Raw genomic sequence first — 27799 nt, forward strand, 5'->3', positions numbered from 1 at the left:
TGTTAGCACTAAGAAATATTTATTAAAAAATTAAAACATCTTAAATGATACCACTCACATCAAATGATTGATGTTCACATTATTTTGTTTTCTAAATGGGACTTGATTAAACAATAAATTATGACATGGAGCATCATGCCACTTTAGAAGAGGTTATTATGTATGTGCATATTTGAAAAGATATATATGCAGAAGACATTATCACATCTCATTTTCACAATGTTGATTTTCAACAAGAAAGTACCACTGGACATTGCAGTAGGATAAGATCCTGCATTCTACATCTTCCCAGAGTATCAGTATGTAGAATTTAGCAAAGTTTGACTGTTTTATTTTATTCTTATTTTTCAGTACACAGGTTTAAACTAATGGGGGCCTTTTTCTGCTTCAAAACATTCTTAGTCATAATATAGTGTAGGGAAGAGTTTTGTCTGAATATAAGTAGGTACAATGTTGGTACAATTATAAGAAAGTGTAAAATTGTTCTCGAGGCACAGTGTTAAGCAAAACATAAAAAAATAATAATAAATATTACTTCAGTGTCACAGAGGTACAAAAACCTAAACTCTACATTTAAGTGTAATTTTTACAATCTGCTTTACATAACTCATCGTTTGAACTGTTTCTTCAAATGCAATTTTAAAATGTTACCAAATACAAACTAGTTTTCAAAAGTTTACCAAAAAAAAGCATGGTAAGAATCAATTTTGCTTAGATTAATTAGGAAAAAAGACAATTATGAATTGGTACTGTACAGGTAAAAAAATATTTGGTCTGACTTTTTTTTTAAAAGGTGTTTCACAGTATCAAAAGTGCTTGTTTAAATTCAGCTTTCAAAATGAAACTGAAGTACTACAAAAGTGATTTAAAATAAGGTGTTGCATTTGTGATTATGAATAATTTAGTTCATGCAAATAAAGTTACTGCATTTCAAAAAAAAATTGAACAGTGCTCAGTTTACATAATTTCTTTTCTCTTCATAACAATAAATATAAATAAATTTACAAATAGTAATACTGCCTAGCACAAGACTCAACAGAAGCCCAATATACAGAAACTATTGTAACAAACCTAATCTTTTTTTTTAGCCTAAGATAAATGTCATTCCTAAAATTCCACGCCAGTGATCAGTTTCATAATTCAGCCCTACAACCACCTTCATGTGGTCAGCCCCTAACCCTCCTTTTTTATTAAGCCCTAAATAAGAAAATTGTGGGTTTGATTTAAAAAAAATTCTGCTTGAAGCCTCCTTCCCACCCCGCCCCTGGAACAATACATTAAAGACAGTTATATCAGAAAGGTGTTGGCATTGCAAGGGTTTCCAGAAATGGTATGTGATCTCTCTTTGTTTGATGGCTGCAGTTATTTGGCTCTTTGAAAAAAAAAGAAACAAATACATAAGATCAGGTGGTTCTTGGAATTTCTGACTCGGTCCTGCTGGAGCAGTGAGCTGCTGCAGTGGCTCCTGTGTATGTTGTGGTCAAACAGGATCTGCATGCCAGTCCTGCACACGATGTTAGTTTTGAGCATTGGATTACGTTTAACCAGAATGTGACTAGTGTGTGAATTGTTCTAGTAAAGTTTTTCCTAACTGATGCATTCCATGCTCTGTTTTGTCAGCTTGTATCACAACAGCCAAAATCCTTTTTGATCTCAGTGAAGATGAAGAGGGAGATGTGTTCACAAACCCTGTGCTAGTACTGGCTTGATACATTTTGGCATCACACTGAGAGTTCTGGTAAATACCTTGCATGATGCAGGGGTCTGCAGAAGGAGCAGCTTTCTAGCTTTCAGATCATATCCTCAGGCCTCAAAGTGAATAGGCCTGTGACAAGTTACTTAGGGTCTTGCATGTGTGAATCTTAAAGCAGAGCAATGGGCTTGTTGCCTTGACCATTCATGTACTGTGATGAGGCTACATTATCCAGTGTGGCGTAAGTAGTGTAGAGGCCTGTGACCTGTAAGTCTGAGAAGGGATAATCACTACCACTTGAGACGGGGGTGAGGCCAGCCGTGCCCAGGTCACAGTCTGAGAGCTGGAGAGGGGAGTTGCTGAAGGCACCTAAGGTATCTAGATTGAAGCTGTCGTCTTTCATTTCTTCCCATATATTTCCTTTAAAAGATGATAAATTCAGTCCCTTTACAGTTTTGACCTGCCGTGGGCTGGGTTCAAGGTGTACAATGGTCTTAAGAGTAACTGTTTAACTATCTTAACTGAAAGATTTTAATTTCTACTCAGTCATACGATGACGCTTGTGAGCAACTAGGTTTTTGGTATTTGTGGTACAAAGGCATTCAGAATAGCAGGAATAATATAGGTTCAGCTGGTCAGTCCACAGCTAACTTTCCTGCCCCTCCCAACCTGCTTAAAACGTCATCTTCACCCGCACTGATATTATTTATATAGCACTCTTCTCTCCTTCCATGCTGCATGGACACGACCTAGCTAATCTTCACAACAACCCTGGGAGGTGGTGGTGAAGCTCTCCTTTTAACAGGTGAGGAAACTGAGGCACAGAGGCTGCGACTCGCTCACGGCCACAGAGGAAGTCCTTGTCTGAGCTAGGATTAGAACTTGGGAGATCCTGTTCTAGGCAGGTTCTCAGACTTGGCCACGACCACAGTGCCTTTTTATGAACCATTAAGCTAACCCCCCCCGCATATACTCCTGATCTTCACTGGACACTGTTCCACTGGGCTAAATTATACTGACGCATGTAGGGAAATACACACACACACACACACACACACCTCCCCTCCCCTCCCCTCCAGCTTCCCCTTTACCTTGTAGCGCAAAATCCATGATGCTTGGATCAAGAGCATCCACTTCGGTGTTCATATCTGCTGTCACATTCAGGAAGTCTGCGGTTGCGTGGCTCATTGGGTGGTGAGGAAGGGGACTCTGACTCATGTCAGGCAGAGTATGGAGAGGAGGCGTCTGGGCAGGTGCCGGTGAGTCCGGGGCTATGCGGGTCTGGGTCTGGATCTGGTGATGCAGTGGTATGGACTGCAGAGAGAGTGTCATGGGCTGGGGCTGCAGCTTGGAGATGGAGATTCGGGCTTGGGCTGCTGCCATGTGGGTCAGTGTGGACCCTTCGGATTCTGCCTGCTTACTAGGCCGCCTGCAGGTCTCAGGTCTGTCGGTGATTAGTTTATCTAATTCCTCTGTATAGAAAACAAGCAACTGAGCATACTTGTCTACCATCGTGTGAGCAGGGCTAATAGGTCCTGAGGCCGCTGAGGGTCTGCGATGCAGGCTTTGCTTTTCAGCAGTAAATAGGGACACACTGCAGAAGTACAGTTCTGGAGCTGGACAGGTAGCTCTTGCCACCTCCACTCCTCCCTCCCTTCCATACACAGGTTTTCTCTTTGATGTCTTATGATCAGGCCAAGAAAACCCTGGCATGATATATTTACCAGGGCAGGCAGGCTAACACTCTTCAAACCACTTGGGGCAGACCTACAGTGAGCGCCTTGTTGATAGAGATCAGGAAATTTTAATCTGACTCAGGATTCGCTTAACTTGTCTTTACATCTTAAGTATGTTTTTTAGGACCGCCACATGATAGCTTCAATAATACTTTGTTTTTAAACTCTTCAGTCAAAAATAAAATGTCATGTCATTCTGATCACACGTTCCAGACTTACCAGGAAAAGTCAGGTTTGGTTTCAGCCATGGCCATGCCAGTATGATCTTAACAAATACACTGTTTGTATAAAAATGGGGAAATCTTGGAGAATGAATAAAAATCTCAATAATTCCGCAAAATAGGCATGAAATGTGATGTTTAAAATGCAATGCGCTAAAGGACTGACTATAGGCAGCTGAACTTGTCTAGAATGTCTAAAGACTTCAGATAAATCGACCAGACAAAAATGGGGCAGAAGATAATCATCTTGGATCTGATCCGAGTCTGAAAGAGCTGGCATACCCAATTAAGACAAGTGGTTACTATCTCAAGATAAAACTGACTGGGGTATTTTGAGAAAACTGGAGTCAGGGCTTTGAATAGAAAATGCTGTTGGTAATTTAACACCTTTCACCAGATGATCTCAAAGCATTGTACAGCATGAATTCTGCCTCCCTCCCATTCTGCTAGGTGGGAGGTGGCGCACCCATTTTGCAGATGAGTGGTCTGAGGCCCAGGGAGTTGAAGTCTGGTTTGCCCAAAATCTCTGTGTTAGTGGCAAAGCTGGATATAAAAGCCAGGAGTTCTGGCTTACATTGCCCAGCATTAGTCATTAGACGACACTCACAGGAGAGGTGAGGGGAGTGATGATCAGATAGTGAAGGGCAGGGAGAGGCAGTAGGTGGGAACCTAAGTCAGTGCCTGGCGGGGTGGGTCAGGGCTGGAAAGATCGGAGGCAGGAGAATTTAGGAACCACACCAAGCAAGCTTTGGATGAAGTGCTGAATCAAAAAATACTTTAAAAAAAAATTCTCTCTCTTCTGCGCTCCCGCGGCTCAGTTCTGATGCCAATGCTGACTATTTCACATGGAAGGCACTATTCCAGCAAACCCAGGCCTGCTTTTTATGCTAGATTCCTGAGAAACCTGTTTGGTTTTAAGCCAATAATAAACACTCCTGGAGTGTGCCAGAAGAGCATGGTGCACTGCTTCCCTAATCACTCAGCTAGCCAAACCAACTTCCTTGGCGGCTGTCTCTCGAGGCATCTAGATAGACTTATTGTGTAGTGCTGGGGAGGAGCCGGTGGTCATGGTACATGTAGGTACCAATGACCTAGGGACGGGTAGGAGAGAGGTCCTGGAGGCCAAATTTAGGCTGCTAGGAAAGAGACTGAAATCCAGGACCTCTATGATGGCATTCTCAGAAATGCTGCCAGTTCCACATGCAGGGCCAGGTAGGCAGGCAGAGCTTCAGAGTCTCAATGCGTGGATGAGACGATGGTGTAGAGAGGAGGGGTTTACATTTATTAGGAACTGGGGAAACTTTGGAGATGGGGGAGCCTATACAGGAAGGATGGGCTCCACCTAAACCAGAGGTGGATCCAGGCTGCTGGAAGTTCACATAACAAAGATTGCAGAGCAGTTTTTAAACTAAGAGATGGGGGGGAAGGGGGAGCCGATGGCTGCAGAGGCGCACGTGGATCGGCCAGAGACTTCTCTTAGAGGAGAGTCTATTGAGAGAGATTCTCTAGGTTTTAGTCAGGAGGAGGGGATGAAAGAGGATAAAGTATGGGCCAGATCAGACGAGAAACATTCACAAAGAATCAGACACATCAGAAAAGGGCAGACAAATAAACAATGACAAGTTTTTAAAGTGCTTGTACACAAATGCTAGAAGACTAAATAATAAGATGGGTGAACTAGAGTGCCTTGTGTTAAAGGAGGATATTGCTATAATAATGGGACACAATCATTCCAGGGTACAAAATCTATGGGAAGGCCAGAACAGGTTGTGCGGGTGCAGGGAGGGGAGTGGCACTATATGTGAAAGAAAATGTAGAATCAAATGAAATAAAATTTTAAATGAATCCACATGTTCCATAGAATCTCTGTGGATAGTAATTCCAGGCTCTAATAAGAATATAACAGTAGGGATCTATTATCAACCACCTGACCAGGACAGTGATAGTGATGATGAAATGCTCAGGGAGATTAGAGAGGCTATCAAAATAAAAAACTCAATAATAGTGGGGGATTTCAATTATCCCCATATTGACTGATACATGTCACCTCAGGACGAAATGCAGAGACAAAATTTCTTGATACTTTAAATGACTGCTTCTTGGAGCAGCTGGTACAAGAACCCACAAGGGGAGAGGCAATTCTCAATCTAGTTCTGAGCGGATCGCAGGATCTGGTCGAGGTAACTGTAACAGGACTGCTTGGAAATAGTGACCATAATATAACAACATTTAACATTCCTGTGGTGGGCAGAACACTTCAACAGCCCAACACTGTGGCATTTAATTTCAGAAAGGGGAACTATGCAAAAATGAGGAGGTTAGTTAAACAGAAATTAAAAGGTACAGTGACTAGAGTGACAGGTTTCAGAGTAGCAGCCGTGTTAGTCTGTATTCGCAAAAAGAAAAGGAGTACTTGTGGCACCTTAGACACTAACAAATGTATTTGAGCATAAGCTTTCGTGAGCTACAGCTCACTTCATCGGATGCATCCGATGAAGTGAGCTGTAGCTCACGAAAGCTTATGCTCAAATACATTTGTTAGTCTCTAAGGTGCCACAAGTACTCCTTTTCTTTTTAGTGACTAGAGTGAAATCCCTGCAAGTTCCATGGATGCTTTTCAAAGACACCATAATAGAGGCTCAACTTAAAAAACACAGTAAAAGAATTAAAAAAGAGCCACTGTGGCTTAACAACCATGTAAAAGAAGCAGTGAGAGATAAAAAGGGCATCTTTTAAAAAGTGGAAGTCAAATCCTAATGAGGTAAATAGAAAAGAGCATAAACACTTCCAAATTAAATGTAAAAATGTAATAAGAAAAGCCAAAAAGGAGTTTGAAGAACAGTTAGCCAAAAACTCAAAAGGTAATAACAAAATGCTTTTTAAGTATATCAGAAGCAGGAAGCCTGCTAAACAACCAGTGGAGCCCCTGGATGATCGAGATACAAAAGGAGCACTTAAAGATGATAACGTCATCGCGGAGAAACTAAATGAATTCTTTGCTTCAGTCTTCACAGATGAGGATGTTAGGAAGATTCCCAAACCTGAGCTGTCTTTTGTAGGTGACAAATCTGAGGAATTGTCACAGATTGAAGTGTCACTAGAGGAGGTTTTGGAATTAATTGAGAAACTTAACAGTAACAAGTCACCAGGACCAGATGGCATTCATCCAAGAGTTCTGAAAGAACTCAAATGTGAAATTGCAGAACTATTAACTATGGTTTGTAACCTGTCCTTTAAATCAATTACTGTACCCGATGACTGGAAGATAGCTAATGTAATTCCAATATTTAAGAAGGGCTCTAGAGATGATTAAACTGGTAAATCTAACGTCAGTACCAGGCAAATTAGTTGAGACAATAGTAAAGAATAAAATTGTCAGACACATAGAAGAACATAAATTGTGCAAAAGTCAACATGGTTTCTTTAAAGGGAGATCGTGTCTTACTAATCTATTAGCGTTCTTCGAGGGGGTCAAAAAACCTGTAGACAAGGAGGATCCAGTGGACATAGTGCACTTAGATTTCCAGAAAGCCTTTGACAAGGTCCCTCACCAAAGGCTCTTACATAAATTAAGTTGTCATGGGATAAGAGGAAAGATCCTTTCATGGATTGAGAACTGGTTAAAAGACGGGGAACAAAAGGTAGGAATAAATGGTAAATTTCCAGAATGGAGAGGGATAACTAGTGGTGTTCCCCAAGGGTCAGTCCTAGGACCTATCCTATTCAACTTATTCATAAATGATCTGGAGAAAGGGGTAAAGAGTGAGGTGGCAAGGTTTGCAGATGATACTAAACTGCTCAAGATAGTTAAGACCAAAGCAAACTGAGAAGAACTTCAAAAAGATCTCACAAAACTAAGTGATTGGGCAACAAAATGGCAAATGAAATTGAATGTGGATAAATGTAAAGTAATGCACATTGGAAAAAATAACCCAAACAAAACATACAGTATGATGGGGACTAATTCAGCTACAACTAATCAGGAGAAAGATCTTGGCGTCATCGTGGATAGTTCTCTGAAGTCGTCCACACAGTGTGCAGCGACAGTCAAAAAGCAACGGGATGTTAGGAATCATTAAAAAGGGATAGAGAATAAGACGGAGAATATCTTATTGCCCTTATATAAACCCATGGTATGCCCACATCTAGAATACTGCGTACAGATGTGGTCCCCTCATCTCAAAAAATATATGCGGGCATTAGAAAAGGTTCAGAAAACGGCAACTAAAATTATTAGGAGTTTAGAACAGGTCCCATATGAGGAGAGATTAAAGAGGCTAGAACTTTTCAGCTTGGAAAAGAGGAGACTAAGGGGGGATAGGATAGAGGTCTGTAAAATCATGAGTGGTGTGGAGAAAGTGAATAAGGAAAAAGTTATTTGACTTGTTTCCATAATATAAGAACTAGGGGCCACCAAATGAAATTAATGGGCAGCAAGTTTAAAACAAATAAAAGGAAGTTCTTCTTCACTCAGCGCACAGTCAACCTGTGGAACTCCTTGCCTGAGGAGGTTGTGAAGGACTATAACAGGCTAGGACTATAACAGGGTTTAAAAGAGAACTGGATAAATTCCTGGGGGTTAAGTCCATTAATGGCTATTAGCCAGGATGGGTAAGGAATGGTGTCCCTAGCCTCTGTTTGTCAGAGGGTGGAGATGGATGGCAGGAGAGATCACTTGATCACTACTGTTAGGTTCACTCCCTCTGGGGCACCTGGCATTGGCCACTGTCGCTAGACGGATACTGGGCTGGATGGACCTTTGGTCTGACCCAGTATGGCCATTCTTATGTTCTTATGTCTACACACAACGAGCCCCGCAGGGTTACCCTGTCCTCTGAAACATTTTTCCCTTTCCCAAGCCTGCTCTGTATAACTATAACAATTTATGTTCGACTGGCCAAACCATCTCATTTACTGTGACTCTTCTACACAGCAAGCGGGCAAAGCCCAATGCCAGTCTACCTGGATTGGCCATGCTCCTGTGAATAGCGGCCAAGTCCTTCCTCTTCCATTTCTGCATCTCTTCTTCCATCTTGTCGATCTTGGCAGGGCTGAGGGCCCACAGGCAGCCTTTGCGCGAGGTGCCGCTCATTTTATTCTCCACTTTCTCAAAGCACTTGTTCAGGGAGAGGTTGTGGCGCACAGAGTTCTTCCAACCATCGGGCGCTGTCTGGAGGGCAGAAGGTTGTTATTCGAATAAGCTGCTGCAGTGAGGAGAGCCGTCGGGTGGATGGACTGTAAATTCTCCATGGGGGAGACTCACAGGCCGTGCGGATCACAGCAACCTGCCCACCCACTTAGCAATGCAAGCAGCTTTCAGCATATCGCACTCGGCCTCCTTTTGCTGCATGTTTTTAGTACGTCACAAGGCTCTGGGCTGCACTAGCTTCCAAGCACAGTTCAAGGCATTGGTGTCAACATAAATAAAGCAGTTTGGGTCTGATTTATCTCTGAGACAGCCCCTCTCCCTTGGCACTTTGCCCTTCTGTCAGGTGCTCTCAGCTGATGCTGTGCTGTTGACCACCTAGACGTGCTCTGTGGAGGCTGGAGGCAGCAGGGTATTTTCAGGGGTGGACAACTGGCTGTGGAACTTGCTACATGCATGGGTCTGCCCAAGGCAGAGTTTGGAACTGGACACCAGTTGCTTGAGGGTAGGGGGGAGATACCGCCCTTAGATGTCACAGCAATAGGCCTTGTGTAAAAGGAAGATCTGAGCAAGGCTCCAAGGCTACCAGGGATGGCGTTTCTTGAGGCCACCTTTCTCGGGGTGTTCTTGCTTTGGGGGACAGCCCAAGGAGGGGATGGGGGGAGGATGAGGTCATGGTGCTACCTATTGTGGCCAGGCTGTTTTCTCTGTTTATGCCCAGTAGCCTATGTATAAATAGCCTGCTCCCCTAGACACACTGTGCCTCCAGAATTAAAATGCAGTCAGGGTAAAGGCAGGGGAGATGCGTGGGTGTCTGGGGTGGTTGTTTTTGGTACACGGTGTGTTGAGATGCTACTGATCGAATGCAGTGGCAAGTGGTTAGGCCTGTTTTGTTCCTTTCAGTCGTAAAAGCTTATTGATGCCTTACCTTGAAGTAGGGGAAATGCTCCTTCATGAAGCTGTAGATCTCACTCACTGGGAGGCTGCCTGTTTTACTGTTCTTCAATGCCATTGCAATCAAGCAGCTGAAAGAAAGAGAGAGAAGATAAAAGCCAGTTCCCTCTTCAGACTGTGCTGGCCCATAATATCCTCCTCTTTACCTAGCAACCTGACAACCACCTTTGCCCAGACACAAGTGCCCATGTGAACAGTCACTTCCCACTGCACTCAGGATCTATCAGCTCTACAGTAACGTTACCCAGCTTGCGTGTTTAAGGGTCCAAAAAAGATAATGAAATTTTGAGAACCAAGCTCTTTGGCGCTGTTACACCACCTCTGTTCTGCTGGAAGGGGATTAACTTGTCAATGTCTTTCCACTATTATTAACTATGCTAGGAACCTGGACAGAACAGCACAGTGCTGTGGGAGGAGTGATGCAGATTTGCCTCTCCAGAGAAGACTTCTATCAAGATCATGGGAAAAGTAAATCACTTTTATGCTAGGAAAGGAAACGGATGCTTTTGCTGTGCCAAGTATGATACATTTATAACCATGCCAAATGCAGGCTGGGAGTAATATCCCAGCTTGTCCTCCACTCACCTGTAGGAGTAGATTGGCTTGGGATAATGTTTTGGATGGACTTCCTGAGCAGTGTGAGGAGCAAGGCGAGGTTGAGCATATTGAGGATGGGGTCCATAGGATGCATTGTATATTGCAGCTGGGTTACACTGTATTCAGAAGAAAGAGGGAAAACTGTCAGAAGATTCAGCTTTCCCCATTCTACACACACACACACACACACACACACACACACACACACACACACACACACACACACACACACACACACACACACACACACACACCACACACACACACACACACACACACACACACACACCCCATGTGCTATTTCTGGCTTTGTACTGATGAGACACGAAAGCTCCCTGGAAAAGATCGCATTCCAGACAGTACGGGTGCAACAGAAAGACTTCCTGAAACAGGCTCCTGTGCTCTGAAGAGACAGGAGATTCTAACCAATCCCACGGTTGGTGAGGCCAAGTGTGGACTAAAGGACATGGAGAGTTTACAGCAAATTCCATTCTTTCTCGTAATGAAACTCCTCTCCCTTCCCCTCGCAGTGCAACCCCTCCCCGCTTTTTGCAAGGGGAGGCACTTTCTATGCTGTTTAGACTCTAATTGATTCAGACACCAAATTACAGGACATCATTAAAATGAACATACCAAAAGCTACCCAATTCCGGTTCACTATACAGTAGCACACAAGGCTCTTGCTCATCCGAATGCTATTATCAAATAATTTGTTTGTAATTTGTGACATTGTCACAGCTCCATCCCAGGCTGTCCCTACCCCACCTCAGGTCCATCACATTTTTGAGCAATCTGGCATTGGCATTGGTAAAATACTGGCCTGAAGCTCTGGAGACTGACTAAAGTGGGGTTTTGGTTTTTTTAAATATCCACAGTAGAAGAACTGTGTGGGCTAGTGCTGTGTGGTCTGTGTCTGTTCCTGGCTGCAAAGCAGACCTGAGCTGAGGAGAGGGATGGAACGAGAGCAGCTCTGTCTCTGTTTCCACTCCGTCTTTGGCCTCTCGGAGGGACACGGGGGGAGAGGGCCGTGATGGAATTTTCCCCAAAAGCTGCAGCTATGGACTGGAGGGGTACTCTTCCAGACCCTGGGCATTGCTGTTTCACTGAGCAGAGTCATCAGGAAGCCGGCTGAGGATGGGTAAAATGACACACGGATAGAATGTTTTCTTCCAATTCTGGGGGGATTGTGTAGTGACAACTTAGTTGGAATAAGCAGCCGATTACTGGTTCTTGAAAGGGAACACTCCCAATAATGAGTTTCTATGGCACGTCACCAGTGGTAGGGAAGGCAGTGGTGTTTTTCCTTCTGAAGGGTTCCTAGAATTGGCATTTTTAGAACCTGACCCTCAAGGCACATGCACAGAGATTAGGTTAGGGGGATTCAAGGTGATTTTAGCTCAGCTGTTCACTTTGGTGCAGAATATCTGTAGGTCTGTGTAAGAGCCTGCAAATCCAATCTGTACAGCTACTCTGAGACGCAGGCTGCATAGCAAATAATAGTACCTGTTGCACATTCTGTGCTATGGCAAACACTTGCTGTGAAGGAGGAGCAGGGAAAAGCAGATGCTGTGACTGTAAACTAGGAGATGGCTGCCCTCCGACTGTGTACTGGCTCATCTATTGGGATGAAGAGACAAAAGTGTTGGTCCTATAGTCAAACATCTTTCCTTGGCAAACATTGCAATGACAATTAACCCACTCAGGTCAGCTCTTACGTTTGCTCCATGCGATGTAATAGTATTCAGTCCCAGAATTCCCTGTGGCAGACTGGCCTGCACCTGAATCATTGCTCCTGGAGCACCTGTTGAATGCATATTACCTGGCACGGGACCTATTCATGAAAAAGCACAAAGGCTAAATTATACTGAATTAAAATCCTTGCCCCAAAAGGTTGTATAATCTAATCGCGTAAATTGCTTCATAAAGTGAACACAAATAAGTGTGTTTGCTGAAGTAATGTTAAGACTAAGGAGAAGTTTGGTGACCGTTAACTGAGAGGCTGTATGAAGCGCACAGCTGCAGGGTTGGTAAGTTATTCTCATTTTAGTGATGTTGAAACAAAGGCACAGAGATAAATGACTATTTCCAGAGGTACTGAGAAGTTCTGAGAACGAAATCCTTGTGCCAAGGTCACACAAGGAGGCTGAGCTGGGCATAAAAGTCAAGACCAGACTCTTCGATCTTTGTTCTAACCTCTAGTACGCAGTGCTTCTTTAAAAAAAAAAAATATATATATATATATAGGGAGTATCTCTTGTAACAGAAGGCAACAGGATGTAGTGCTTCTGGCAGAGAGCTAAATCTAATATGCTTGCCGTGAAAAGTTACAAGCAAGAAAGCTTGTTACAGGGCGTTTTGTCTCTCTTTATTATTTGTCATTTAACAGCAGGGCAAGTTACCTGTCTGCTGCAGCATCGAATCCTGAGAGCTGATGCTGAAGTCCATTCTTCCACTAGCCATCTGTTGTAAGCGAGGAACATCAACAGAGGTCAGCCACGACAAGGACTGCAGATCGCTTGGAAGGTCATCTTCACTCAACTGAGATGGGGTGGAAGCCAAGAGTCTGCAGGGAACAAGGTGGGAGGTTAGCAAAGAATGCAAAGATTCTGCTAGATTGTCTGTGGGTAAGACGGATGTCTGGGTGGCCCAGCCTAATGCAAGTTAAGAATAGACGTGGGTCCGAGTTACAAAGTTGGGATGTTTCAGAGTAGCAGCCGTGTTAGTCTGTATTCGCAAAAAGAAAAGGAGTACTTGTGGCACCTTAGAGACTAACAAATTTATTTGAGCATAAGCTTTTGTGAGCTACAGCTCACTTCATCGGATGCATGGAAGTTGGGATGTGGATCCAAAGCTCAAGGTCTGAATTTTTTGTTCAGGCCCATCTCCCATTCATAATGCCTCCATGTGTTCCTTTGTAAGAGAGGTAACATTTTATTTAGCAGGCATTGAAGTGTTTCTGTTTTGAACCAGGACCAATTTAGGAGACTATTCTGTCGAGATCTCCCTGTAGAACAATATAGTGGTCAGCTGAACATTATGAAAAGTACATTTTTGCACGAGAGAGAGAAAGAAGGAAATTAGTACAGCAGTCAGAGCAGCAGCGCTGTACTCCGAGTGCTGCTGGTGTTTCCATCTGAGATGCTGCTTTTCAGAGGTTAGAGTGGCTCTCAACTTGCAGCCCGTGCTGTAAACATTCAGTTATTGTACCAAACAGGTGTGCACTAGGAGCACTTGTTGCTTTAGAAAAAGGTCCAGTTTTATGCCCACACTGAACGCTGGTAATGGAAAATTGACTTCAGTGGGACTATTTATGTGCCCAGCGTTTGCTTAAGGCTCTTTAGAATTGGTAACTAAGTTCCGAATAGGAGTAACTGGTTTGTACTTATCTCAAACATTACTTTAACCCTGTGCGGGGGGGTGGGGGCTTTGAAGCAGTAGATTATTAATGTTCTAACCACTCTGAGAAACTTTAAAAAAAAAATCTGCTAGCACGAGATCTTTAAAGGGTCTCTGTCCATTTCAAGACGGACCCTGCTAGGGCAACTTCAGCTGAGAATAAGATTTTGTAAAAACAAGTTGTTGTTTTTTTTATGGAACTGTTTCCATGATCTTTATTTTAATTCCAAATCCACATTCCTCTGCAGCATTTGGAAACCAAACAATGCAGCACTGTGCTAGTGTATGAGAACCAGGAAGGGAAACTGGATTCAGGTTATAACAAAAATTCAGATCTAGCCCTTCCTTAATTAGAACCTAGGAGGGCTTCAGAAACCAGCATATTGCAATCTTCACTATAAAGCAAAATCTGTAGATTGTGGAATGAACTGCAGATCTCCTCCATTCGGTCCTTGGTGAGATCGAATGGAATTATACCCAACTTAATTTTTTAAAACCACCTCCGATGTGCTAAATCTTCAGATAGTCTGCATTTATGGTCATAAACTCTTACAATCTTAATTGATAAAGCCAATGGAAAACCAGGCCAGACTTCTCCTGGTGAAAAGTTCCATTTAGAAATCTGCACATTTTGCCCTGCTTGCACAGGCTGTGCTCTTAGAAAGAGATGATCAACTTTGTATTGCTTCTGATAAGGAAATCACTGCATAAAAAGCAAAAACAAACAAATTTACAGGGAGGGCCAAACTGCAAATGTTCTTACTCAATTCAAAGCTGCCACTGAAGTCCGTGAGTTACAACGATTACAAACAGGTGTTCAGAGGGAGAGAGTGTTACTCCTGTTGAATCGTGCTGAGGAAGTCGGGCACCACTTCACATAAGGAAATGGGATATCTCTACATAGCCCTGAGTACGGACTGCACAGATCAGCCATTGGAAACGTTTCTATTTTGGAAGAACACAGGTTAGCCTGAGATTGTAGATTCTCTTTTTAAAACATCCTAACTGAAAATGTTCTCCAGTCAACTAGTGACCTTTTAAAAAGCCAGGTGCACGGCACTAATGTGTGTCCATTGTCAAATGGTGAGACAGAGGCAGTCAATACATCAGATTTCTGCTGAAGCATCTTGCACATTTTACATGAGTCTAAATCAGCTTAACATAAAATGCGAAAACAGCAGTGTCTTGGAGTCCAAAAGGCTATTGAGATTTTAGCTTTTTCTAGTCAAGATTTTCAGTAGTTCAAAAGTTCCCCAAACTCCACTACCCGGTAGATCTCTAAAGTAGAACTTCATTTGTTTGCACAAAGATTTTAAAATACAAAACAAGCAGAAGCCAAAGCTCAAATCCTGGCCAAAAATGTCTTCAAATCCTCCTCCAAGCCTACCCTGGTTTCTTTCTCCTACTGTAGTTATAGTGCAATAATTAGCATCGCCATGGTTACCACTGTTCGGTTATTTTGTGAGGCCTGGGACTTAAATGCATAAAAAGAACATCAGGTGACCACTCTCCCTACTTAGCGATTGGCTGGGTTGTAAGTAAACAAGAGCATTAAATGATTTGAAAACTGGGCAGGCTCATGTCGTTTGCAACAGTTGGACCCGTTCATTGTAAGCCGATAACCCATTGTGTTGCAAACGACTGTTGCCCAGTGGCACGTGGCCTCCATTGTTTTTGGCATTCTTGCTTAATTGTTTTTTTCCCTCCTCCTTTTTACAAACTTCACATTAATCTGGCTGAATTGACAGCCAACACACAACACACACACAGACACACACATGCCATCTGGCACCCTGGTCCCTGCCAGTCCTTCCAGACAAGTCAGCTCCTTCAACAAATAATGGGGTCAGATGGGCGGTGAGGGTCAAAACCCACTGCACACGCCTCCTGTCAGGAAATGAATCTGCCACATGCCCTCTCTCCACTCCACAGCGTGGGCTAAACAGCTCCGAATAGGAGGACCACAGAAGCCATATTTGCACAATAACCTCTCTATGTTTATCTCTTTGGAAAACTGATGAATTCCTTTGGTTTATGTTAACGTCAAGTGGATCCATCCAGCTCTTTTTTTAGAAGCCTAAATGATTAGTAATCCACTTTGTGTGGTTAGATGTTGTCAGAAGCCTTAACTGCAAACAGCCTGAATAGGGTAATAGCTCAAAATTCTCCTACTTCCTAGTATAACATGAAGCGCATATTTCCTTTTACCCAGCACCCTTATTCCACAAAATCACAGAACAGCGTGCAGACAGCGCATTGGACATGACCTCTGCTAACAGAGACAGGGAGGGGCACAGAGGCCATATTTTAAAGATAATATACCAGTCACTATGCCCCATTTTAAACCAGATACAAGGGTATAGTGAACTAGAGTGCTCCGATCCATTTGTAAAACAAATTTTAGCCCCCTCCATCCTAGCATAGGCTTCTAGTCTGCATTTGACTTTATACTTCCCATCAAAACAAAACAGACCTCTGTTTTGTTCAATTAAACAGCTTTGATGTATTCTCTTACAACTATTTTTTTAAAATAGACTGACAAGTACTCTAACCAACGTTAATAGTTTGTAGTAAAATTGTAGAATCTAAGCAGGTTACCAAAAATGCATGTGGCATAAAGGGATTATTCTTTGAGTTGTCTTCAAAACAAACATAAATTTCAGCAGTGGTGACTTCAAGTCACTTCCATACTTCACATTTCACAGTAACCCGATCCAGGCAATGAGAGCTCAGACCTTTTACAAAGATTTACACAGGGAGAGCTGTCCCATTGCTGGGTTTTTTTAAATGTACAAATATACTATGCAATATAAATTCAACTCCTCTAATGGTAGATGGGTTCTGGGTGTGTCTTTGACTCTTAGGGGAAAAAAATGCAAATCAAACCATCGGCTTTAGTTAAACCATGCATATGAGTAGCTAGCTGGCAATTTATCTACTCATGGAATTCAACCTTCTTCCACCTGTGTAATCCCCTCCCCTCCCCCAACGTACAACTATAGAGATAACGTGCATACAAAACTATGTTTTGTAGATCTCCATTGTATCCTTCTTCCCTTTTTTGTCTTAAATTAATGGTAAACACTTGGAGGCAGGGACCATGTCTTCCTGTGTGTTTGTACAGCCCCAGGTATGTGTGGCTCAGATGAATTTAAATACCAATGGAATATACCTAACACATACTTACTGAAAATGTCTAAGGAGTCTGCCTGCTTGCTTGCTTGCTTGCTGAGAAGCCCTCCATTTTTGGAAAGCAGTTTCAGTTCAAGGTGGCGGCTGTTGCCAAGGGAGCACGCTTTGCTCTCTCCTGAAGACTTTACGGGTGTTCCTTTTTGTCTATACTGCCCTAACACTTTATAAAGGCAGCCTGGCTTGTAAGCAAAATGCTCAGGCTGAGGTCATTAAGCTCAGATTTGAAGGTTAGGGATGGTCTAGGAAAGTGGTAAATTCTTAGGCAGCCATTCTCAAACATTTTCTCAGTGTAGATGGCAGTGTCATAGAGGCTCTCATGGAAACCTCCACTCACATTGTGGTGACAAAGAGAACTTCCCTTCTCATTTGTGATTGCAAACATCCCTTCGGCAGTTGCACCAATTGCTTACATATTTTTAGCTGTCTCCAATGCAGGAAGTATTCCGTCATTTAAAAATTGAGTGAATTAGTCACACTGTCTACTTTTGCCCCTCACTTTATCGGTTCTGTTCTTCTTTCCCCTTTTCCTCCTTTGCCCTACAAATGCTTCCTTGCCACTTGATTCCCATCTCCCATGTAGCACAAGCACCTCTCTCTGTCTCCACAGTTCCTTTGGAAGTTCCTCTCCTGCTAATGGCTGGCTTGGGTCTCTGCCAACAAATCCAGCTTCCCCTCTGTCTCTTACATAGGACTCAGTGTCCCCTACATACAGGCAATGAGGCGGGCTTGCTGCTTCTTGTTCCCAGCACCTTTTCTCATTTCTGGGTCCCCTGGAAATAAGCTCAGCTAGCCCCAGAGACCAGATAGCTCTCCCTGGACCACCACCAAGTGCTCCATCAACCACAGTTTAGAAACCCCGGCATCAGGGGTAGTCTATAGGCAGACCGTGGGCCAAAACCGATGGCCAGATGCTTTTGAATGGACCTTGAAATCTTATGTACTACTTCTTGTTGTTTTATTATTTTCTCTGCAGTCTGGACCTTAACCAAGAAATCTGGACCTTGACAAAAAATAATTGACTACCCCTGCCCAGCCTTGGAAGAAACAGGGCTTTGGAAAAAAAGCCAAAAACCTGATCACTGTGTGCAGTGTTGCTCTTTAACTTTTCCTTTTTCTTACAGTAGTCAAGATAAAAGGACAAAACTCTTCAAGGACCTCGAACAAAGATGCTTAGCCTCTGGTAGATGGTACCTTAATGACTATCAACATGGTTTCTATATTTCAATTAAGTTTCACAGCGCCCTGGGGAAGCAGATCAATATCAGAGAGGAGGGTGGGGTGGGGTGGGGTGGGGTGGGGGGAACTGAGCCATAAATGAACTGTGTGATTGCCTAAGTCTCACAGGAAGTCAATCGCAGAGCTGGGAAGTGAATCTGTGGCTGCTGACTCCCTGCTGTGCTCCACACAACAGTCTTTCCCTGCTATGAACAAAATTCCGCCAAACTGACTCGTGTTGCGTAGCACCTTGCTCTGCAAGTTATTCCGGGGAAACAAACGTGGCTTCTACTTGGCGTAAAGAAGGGTGGCAGAGTCTGGCCCTATATAGATGGTGCTGTGTAAACTGGTAATAGCTGCTGGCTGTGAACTAGAGCTATTTTGCTCGCTTTCATTACATGTCCCTAGTTTGATCTCCTGATTACCAACCATGGACTGATTTCCCTTTGCCTTGCATCTTGTACCAGTATCTACTCCAGTGCCAACTGAGTGTAAAATGCTGCCATGCTACATTCACTCTGCACAGGTATAAATGACCATGAGTTTGTGTACCCTTGAAACGCTGCACCTGCAGCACTTCAGCTTAGATACTATCTACGCTGATGGGAGGGGTTTTCCTGTCTGCCTAGGTAATCTACCTCCCCATGAGGCAGTAGTTTGGTTGACAAAAGAACTCTTTCACTGACTAGTGCTCTCTTTACCAGAGGTTAGGTCAGCTTAACTATGCCGCTCCGAGCTGTGGATTTTTCACACCCCTGAGAGATGTAGCTGGGTCGACCTAACGTTTTAGCGTAGACCAGGCTTATGTCAGGAGTATTACCCACTGTCAGGGATCCAAGCATTCTAGCTCTCTACCACAAGTATTTGAAACTTCTTGTGGTAACTGAACACTAAACCAAATTCATTTTTTGCCCTGGGTCTTGAACTAGCCCCTCCGGTGAGGGGTTCAGGGTTCTCTATCCTGATTTCATTGAACGCTGAGGGGTCTTGGAACTTTGGGGGGGGGATGGGGCCTATAGACTGGCAGAGCTACAAGTAAGAATTTTGTAAATGCAAAATAATCTGAGAAGCAAGGGTCATCATTTTTTAATTTTACATTGATTAGTAAATTTCAGGAACTGCAAGGGCAACAGTTGAGCTAATCCACTTAAATCAATTCTCAGCACCCTGAGTTTGACTCGTTTTTAGGAACTTTCTCTCTCCTTTTTTTTTTTTTTTAAAGCAACTAAGGTGATAAAATCCCTCAGCCACGTCACAGTGTCAAGGGAATGGACACTGCAATTCTCTTCAGAAACAATTACTGTTGTATTAATTATGTATTTGTAACCTTTTAGCTGCAGCAAGTTTTATTTTAATGCAAACTCCCTGATCGTGATTGTCCCCAATGATGAATATTGAAAATATTTAAATCGTAGATTGCTCCTCACAGATCCAAATTCCAAACTTGGTTTGCTCATGTTGTAGCCTGACTTCCAGACATACAGTAGTCGTATCTTACAAACACATCCTTTCACAAAACATTTTACAAATAAACTGATATACAAGCGGTAGACAAGGCCCTTTTTCTACCATTAAAGTGCGGCGATCTCTGGAGTGGAACATAACAGCTGTTTATGGTTCTAACTCAGCAAGTCACTTAAGCATGTACATAACTCTCCATCTCATTGGTTTCAATAGGACTACAAACATGCCTAAATCTCTTGCTGAATCAGGGTCTATCAGAACAAAGTCACACTACATAACCATTTAGGACAGGAACTGAGGTATATCTTAACCAGATGAATCTGTGGGGGGAGTTTATGTTGGAAGAATGTAATTACATCCGTTAGAATTTAGCCAGGATATCTAATGAGTTAATGCTCCTTATTTATGTGTTATTAATGTGATAATTTTGTGTATTTATATTCATGTAACACTAAAGGTTTATTTATTTATTTGAGGATGCGCTTCACCCAATACGTGACGCAAGTAAAGTAGATATTTTCTACTCATATAGTCAGTGCTTTGTGACTATTTAAACACCTTTTGGCTAAGAGCTACCTATTTAAACCATTATTTCTAACTTAATATGAATAGTGACTTTATACTCACATTGCAAGTCCTTCAAAAATATCATACAAGGCTGCTCAAATAAATCAGAAATAGGGGGAAATGAGGATGCTGTTATACTACACTACACTGAAAGTCCAACAACCTTTACAAAAAGTAATAAGCTCCAGACAATAGTTTATCTACCTAACCAGCTCTGACAGGTTTTAGAGTAGCAGCCGTGTTAGTCTGTATTCGCAAAAAGAAAAGGAGTACTTGCGGCACCTTAGAGACTAACAAATTTATTTGCGCATAAGCTTTCGTGAGCTACAGCTCACTTCATCGGATGCATTCAGTGCATCCGATGAAGTGAGCTTTAGCTCACGAAACCACTTTTCCACTGAATGCATCCGATGAAGTGAGCTGTAGCTCACGAAAGCTTATGCTCAAATAAATTTGTTAGTCTCTAAGGTGCCACTAGTACTCCTTTTCTTTTTGCTAACTAGCTCTATTTACTATTTGTAATGTGATTCCTTAAGCTAGAAAAGTGACATTTCATTTAGTTAGTGACGCTTTTAAAAGTATCTTTGATATACCAGTACACAAGTATGTTTTTTTGACTCTGTTAAACTTGTATTTGCATAAATGTTGGTTAGGCCAGATGAATTACTTTTGCATTCCCTTCTTTTTCTAGAGGCATATGGTCCAAACATAGCATTTTAGGCATGTCACTGTTCTCACCCTGTAGCCCAGGAGCAGGTTAGTGATTGACCAAAACCAGTATGCTGCTGCTATATTCTAAAAACAAAGAGAGTCAAACGTGAGCAAGAATGTTGAATATTTCTTAACAGTGAATGTTTTGACTTTTGTTAATGTCCCACCCTTAACAAATATGTACTTTCTCTGTGAAAATGTGTATGGCTTTTTGAAACGGCAGTTAAAATCAATTCAGACCTTCATTAGGAGGTGTTAAAACCTGGATTACAGTAGTTGGACCAGGGCCACAGTCATTTCTGAGGAAACTTCCAGAGACAACACTGGGAGTTTTGCCTGATACTCTAAACGCAAACAGACTGCAGTGCAGAATCAGACCCATTATATAAGACTCTGGCATGCTCTGGGGCCAGTTAGTTCTGTGGTCAAGTCAGTCTAGATTTAAGCTGTTATAAAAGTTAGAATAGTTTAGTATGTATTTTGAGACGTGCCCCTTATATTATTTGATAACCATATTTCCCCATACCTCCCCCCAAGTGGGTCTACTGAATCGACAATTGATTTTTGGGAAAAATGCACAGTTTCACCCACATGCTGATTTGGAAATAGAGCATTGTTTAGCAAATAAATAGCCACTCCTGTGTTTGGGATCAGTACATATTTAGGAACTTTTAAAATCTCTGTTGTGTAAAGTTGCTTTAGTGCATGAATATTTGGCCCAATGGCCCTTAATGGTTTCAAAGTTGCCATTCTGTTTTACTTGTAAAATTCTACCAAAAAGAATATTCGTAGAGACCAGAGCATTTGTAAGCTGAATAATTTTGCTCCTCAAGGGCCTGCTCCACAGTCCGCTGACATCAAGGGTAGTCTTTCCATTGCTTTAATAGGCTTTGACTCAGAACCTATAATTTGCTTAGGTCACTACTGGAACACCCACAGATACTCTATTGCATTATAAACTTGTCACCTGTTGTTTCAGTTTTGAAAAGTTAAACTGATTTTAGTGTAAATATTTTATCTTGTAATGAATTAGTAAGAGCAACATGTTCAGGGTATGCCAATCCCAGCAAGCTCTTCTACAGCTTTATCATTCCCTAAAGTTTTGGCTGCAGTCAATAGAAGTGTGTGTCCCTCCTATCCTTAAGGTGGTAACCAATAAGGGTGAGAGAGAACAATGTTTTCTATGGAGGAGTTGGAAATGCATCCTTTTATGCAAAGTTGGCAGGTACCTACATCCCACAGGAGGGAGGAGTTGAAGGTGTAGGAGATGGCACTTAGCAAGGATGGTGTTTTATGTTGCACTGTTGAATCTGTGCAAAAATATGTATCTGAAACCATCATACAAGTCTGTCCGTGTCTGGACTTCATGGAGTAATACAGTCCATATCACCATTCCATCCACACACACTCATTTAAATATGCTCTTGGTCTGGAAGATCTCAAGATCCGCCAAAGTGATTTTTTTTAAAACAAGGGAAACCTTGTAATGTTTCAAATATGACCTTTAAACCGCCTGGGCACACATTCTCTATAAACCACATGTACAGTTATTTGTAGTTGCTGCCTTTCATTCCTGTCTCTCCCCCTCTGTCTGTTCCCTTCTTTACCCTTCCTGGAAAGCCTGGTCTCCTCTAAGTGTAACTCTCCAATTGAAAGATTCTAAGTGAGACAGAAGGGTCTTCTCAGCACAGTCTCAGCCTCCCACTGACTAATTGGAGGCCATTTCCTACTCTGTGGAGCCCTGCTGCTCCCCCATGGAGAACTCAGGACTGTGGGTTCCAGTCTTGGACTGTGGTGACAGCAGGAGAGTAAACAGAGCTGATAGAATTTGACAGGTCTATTCTTTTCTTAAAATCATTCCGTCTAAAAGATTTTCTTTTACATAATCCAAAGTGTTTTCTCATGAAGTAGGACAAATACTGTTCCACATTTGCAATGTAGTTCAGATCCGATGCATTTTTATCTGAAGTTACTACTTGTAAATGAGGTCACGTAACTCAGAAGAGACTTTTTAAAAAAAATCTCAAACTAGTTAAAAACATTTAGTGATGTAGGAGCTATTAGTTCTAAGGTTATATGATATATAACTAAAAGCAGTTTTAAAACCTGCTTGATCTCCACATAAACTAAAAGAAAAGGAGCACTTGTGGCATGCTCCAATGAAGTGGGCTGTAGCTCACGAAAGCTTATGCTCAAATAAATTTGTTAGTCTCTAAGGTACCACAAGTACTCCTGTTCTTTTTGCGGATACAGACTAACACAGTTGCTACTCTGAAACAAGTAAACTAAGATACTCTGGCAGTGTGTCCTAAAAGTAAAATAAACTATATCCTGCAAAACGGTTGGTTGTTTTTTGTTGGTGTTTTTTTTTTTTTTTTTTTTTTTGCTACTAAGAGTTAAAGAATCTCCCCTACATGAATGGTTTTTGTTTCGGTGCTATATGCTTCAGGGAATTAATACTGATTTACAGTTGAGCATCCACAGGTCACCCACACCCTTCCTAAACAACAGACATTTCTTTACCAATATTTACATAACCAACAAAATACCTAGAGCAAACACTGCTTTAATAAACAGCAAAACAGGGTTTCACAAACCTTTCTCCATAGTGGCTTCACCCAGTATAACAAATCACTTGTTGCGCTGAAAGAAGCTGCCTGGCAATGTTTGCATTTTGAATAGAGAGAGGCTAGAAGAAGAAGGAGAACACATACGGCTGCCCGCTTTTACCCAAGGAAATGTTGAAAACACGCACTAGCTTTTAGTCACCCACTCGGCATTTAAAAACAAACCAACAAAAAGCCCTCTTCACTGTGCTGCACTGATTCACATGCTATAATGTGTTTCATAAAACGTCGCCTCATATGACAAGATGTACTGAACTGAACCCAAAGCGCTGTAATTCATGCATAACTGTCCCATGACTTCTAAGAAAAAAGATTTTTTTAAAATTTAAATGGGTAAGTGTTGGTATAGGTAAATAAATGCCTACTTGCTAAAGGTTGTCAGCAAACTCAAGTTTGTTCCTGTTCATATTGTAAGTAGTTTGGCATACGAATGCATTTGGGAACTAAAGTAAATATTTATTTTAATTAGGACCTTCCCAAGTGCTAGTTGAACATGGCTCCTGTTTTTCCTATCAATTCAAAATGCTACATGAAAGGGGGCTTTTAAATCATTACTATTTTACAAGAGTATCATAGTCTAGCAAATCACGTAGAGCTCAGACTATACCAGAAGTTCACACCAGGCTTTGAATATATTTGCACTGACTATGATTTCCTATCAAAACATTTTAAGCCAGGATGTTTCTGAGCACATAGTTATTACAAGCAGTCACCAAAGAGAAAATTCCTTTTAAAGACAAGAGCTAAATGTAATTAGCTTCTTCATTAAATAGGATTTCTGGAATATGTGATTTTATTTAGAAACATACATAACTGTTAAAGTCATCTAATGGGCCATGAGGATGCAACACCTCTTTATAAATGGATAAATTCCTCACCTGTATTCCTGCGGCGAGGGGTGATGATTTTGCCCTGAATTTCTAATGATTCCTGACATCACGGATGTAATGTCACTTTCTATCATCTCCTTTAGGGAAGACCAAAAAAAAAATCATATAGGTATGAAGTAGCTATCCAGCATTTCAGCAGTATGGAGGAAAATTTTAAAAACTCCAAATTAAAAAACCTGGAATGTAAGATATAATTATTATTGTTGTCACATTTCCTATCATTTTTAAGAGCAATGTTTTACTTAGGCTATAAAATGTCTAAATATTTTACAAAGGCAAAGGAGAACATAATGCAGAATACATAACTGATGTAATAAATGGAAGGGTCAAGTGAATCCATTACAGCATCACAGTTGTGTCAAGTGAATACCAACCAAATTAGAAAAACAGTTGTGTGTCAGTTTTTATATACTAAACAAAATCATATGACCTGACAATTTAAAATGTAGGAAAACTGAATGACATTTAAAAATGACCATGGCTAATATTTTAAGTACATCTAAGTTATTACCAGAAAAATATCTGACAAAGAATTGATGTGAAGACACAAGTTTTAAAAAAAATCTGGGTGACCGCAGAGTCATTTAAAAACACTCCATAATACAAGCAGCTGTGGCAATGAATGAGATCATTTTAGCAGAAAGGGAAGGAAAGGTTCAGTCGGACAACTTGCCCCAAAGAGTAACTGTTTGCAACACTATTGTTCTAAAAGTGCAGCTAAGGCAGAGTGAGGAAAAAAATAAAAACTGCATGTGCCAATAAGGCTGATCCAAGTTCAGAAAAAGCTTGCACCCTCCATGAACTAAACAAGAGCTAAACATTCTGCATCTGCCCATATTTCTCAATAGGAACTTGAAGATTACATCCTCTGTGCTGACAGGAAAATGAAACGTGCTAATTGCACAACTGTATGCAAAGCAAACCTTGCAGGATGGTACCTGGCGTGAGATCTGCGGCTGCTGCTGCACTTCTCTGGTCTAAAGGGATCTCTCTCTTTGTAATTTGGCTGCAGTTTCAGGCTCCAAACCGTTTTTAAATTTCCCTCTCAGGAGCTGTCCAGCCTGGAGCATGCGCACAGGGCGCGCGAGTTTCTTGGCAGGGTCAGCCACAGGGCAGGGTCAAGGGGAGCGCAGCCCTTCCCAACCCCCGGAGCACCGAGCCCCCCCCACCCCCGGCTTGCCAACCCCTCCCGGGGTTCGTGGCCCGCGGTCGCGCTCTCCAATCTTTTATAGCTTTTAAAACTTCCCTCGGATGCACCCGAGGACTGAGTGGGGAGGGAAAGGAGAACATTAACCTTTAAAAAGCCGGTTGCAAAATGTGTAATAGGGCATTAAAAGGGGCATCCCTAGTTAAAAAAAAAAAAAAGGGGGGGGGAGGGGGGGCTAAGAAGGCGTCCCGGGCTTAGACGCAGACAACATTACATTGTTTTTTTAAACAAAAGGTCTCCTGCTTTTGAGTGGGGTGTGGGGGGGGGTGAGACAAGGGGCAAATGCAACAGCGCGCGCCACGTCAGCACCCCTTTGGTTGCAGCCTCGAATTTCTGACGGCGGGGGGGGGGGAGCGATGGAGGAGGAAGGTGCGAAGGGGAGACAATCAAGGGGTAATAGCAGCCGCTGGACACTGGTCTGTCAGCCGAGCCGCTGCTTTGCGAGGGATCGGGGTCAACAAACTGCACTCGAGCAAGAGCTTTCACCACCCAGTCCCAGGACCCGGCGCCCGCTGTAGCTCCTGAGTTGCGGGGACAACTGCACTAGTGCAAGAGTTTGCACACACACCCCCCGAGCTGGGGGACAATTGCACTAGGGAAGGAGTTTGCACACACACACCCCGAGCTGGGGGACAATTGCACTAGGGAAGGAGTTTGCACACACACACACCCCGAGCTGGGAGACAATTGCACTAGGGAAGGAGTTTGCACACACACCCCCCGAGCTGGGGGACAATTGCACTAGGGAAGGAGTTTGCGCGAGCGCGCACACACACACACACACACACCCCCGAGCTGGGGGAAAATTGCACTAGGGAAGGAGTTTGCACACACCCCCCCCCGAGCTGGGAGACAATTGCACTAGGGAAGGAGTTTGCACACACACACCCCGAGCTGGGGGACAGTTGCACTAGGGAAGGCGTTTGCACACACACACCCCGAGCTGGGGGACAATTGCACTAGGGAAGGAGTTTGCACACACACACCCCGAGCTGGGGGACAGTTGCACTAGGGAAGGAGTTTGCACACACACACCCCGAGCTGGGGGACAGTTGCACTAGGGAAGGAGTTTGCACACACACACCCCGAGCTGGGGGACAGTTGCACTAGGGAAGGAGTTTGCACACACACACCCCGAGCTGGGGGACAGTTGCACTAGGGAAGGAGTTTGCACACACACACCCCGAGCTGGGGGACAGTTGCACTAGGGAAGGAGTTTGCACACACACACCCCGAGCTGGGGGACAATTGCACTAGGGAAGGAGTTTGCACACACACACCCGAGCTGGGGGACAGTTGCACTAGGGAAGGAGTTTGCACACACACACCCCGAGCTGGGGGACAGTTGCACTAGGGAAGGAGTTTGCACACACACACCCCGAGCTGGGGGACAGTTGCACTAGGGAAGGAGTTTGCACACACACACCCCGAGCTGGGGGACAGTTGCACTAGGGAAGGAGTTTGCACACACACACCCCGAGCTGGGGGACAGTTGCACTAGGGAAGGAGTTTGCACACACACACCGAGCTGGGGGACAGTTGCACTAGGGAAGGAGTTTGCACACACACACCCCGAGCTGGGGGACAATTGCACTAGGGAAGGAGTTTGCACACACACACCGAGCTGGGGGACAGTTGCACTAGGGAAGGAGTTTGCACACACACACCCCGAGCTGGGGGACAATTGCACTAGGGAAGGAGTTTGCACACACACACCCCGAGCGGGGGACAGTTGCACTAGGGAAGGAGTTTGCACACACACACCCCGAGCTGGGGGACAATTGCACTAGGGAAGGAGTTTGCACACACACACCCCGAGCTGGGGGACAGTTGCACTAGGGAAGGAGTTTGCACACACACCCCGAGCTGGGGGACAGTTGCACTAGGGAAGGAGTTTGCACACACACACCCCGAGCTGGGGGACAGTTGCACTAGGGAAGGAGTTTGCACACACACACCCCGAGCTGGGGGACAGTTGCACTAGGGAAGGAGTTTGCACACACACACCCCGAGCTGGGGGACAGTTGCACTAGGGAAGGAGTTTGCACACACACCCCCCCCCGAGCTGGGGGACAACTGCCGTAGTTTGCACCAGCCCTCTTTCTCCCCCGCCCCCTTGGCTACCGCTATGGGACGGGGGACAATTGCACTGAGATTTCGCCCCCCGCCCCCAGCGGCAGGCT

General features: G+C 43.3%; 1 protein-coding gene across 3 annotated transcripts; it reads right to left on the minus strand.

Annotated features, from left to right (window-relative positions):
- On the minus strand, positions 1–25520 carry FOXN4 (forkhead box N4). Of its 3 annotated transcripts, none has more exons than XM_038373048.2 (10): positions 25348–25520; positions 24398–24486; positions 12747–12910; positions 12063–12178; positions 11851–11964; positions 10336–10463; positions 9725–9821; positions 8613–8820; positions 2785–3165; positions 1–2113 (listed from the first exon to the last, which is right to left on the minus strand). In XM_038373048.2, exons 2-10 carry the CDS (start codon positions 24481–24483, stop codon positions 1863–1865), a joined length of 1545 nt encoding a protein of 514 aa, XP_038228976.1. In that variant the 5' UTR covers positions 24484–24486; positions 25348–25520; the 3' UTR covers positions 1–1862. The 3 variants fall into 3 exon arrangements, with proteins under 3 accessions (XP_038228976.1, XP_043354371.1, XP_043354372.1); XM_043498436.1 differs by having other exon boundaries at positions 24921–25520; XM_043498437.1 differs by having other exon boundaries at positions 23490–25519.
- Positions 25521–27799: the final 2279 nt, after the last annotated feature.

This window comes from Dermochelys coriacea, chromosome 15 (assembly GCF_009764565.3).
Source record: "Dermochelys coriacea isolate rDerCor1 chromosome 15, rDerCor1.pri.v4, whole genome shotgun sequence".
NCBI lineage: Eukaryota > Metazoa > Chordata > Testudines > Dermochelyidae > Dermochelys > Dermochelys coriacea.

What these genes read in the sequence shown, in the direction of transcription:
- FOXN4 (XM_038373048.2), bottom strand. Translation starts at nt 24,483, where the DNA reads ATGATAGAAAGTGACATTACATCCGTGATGTCAGGAATCATTAGAAAT. An exon ending in AGCATTTCCCCTACTTCAAG is followed by an intron (nt 8,821 to 9,724) that starts GTAAGGCATCAA and finishes TCTGCCCTCCAG; the next exon opens with ACAGCGCCCGATGGTTGGAA. An exon ending in CAGGAGCATGGCCAATCCAG is followed by an intron (nt 3,166 to 8,612) that starts GTAGACTGGCAT and finishes TTTTCTATACAG; the next exon opens with AGGAATTAGATAAACTAATC.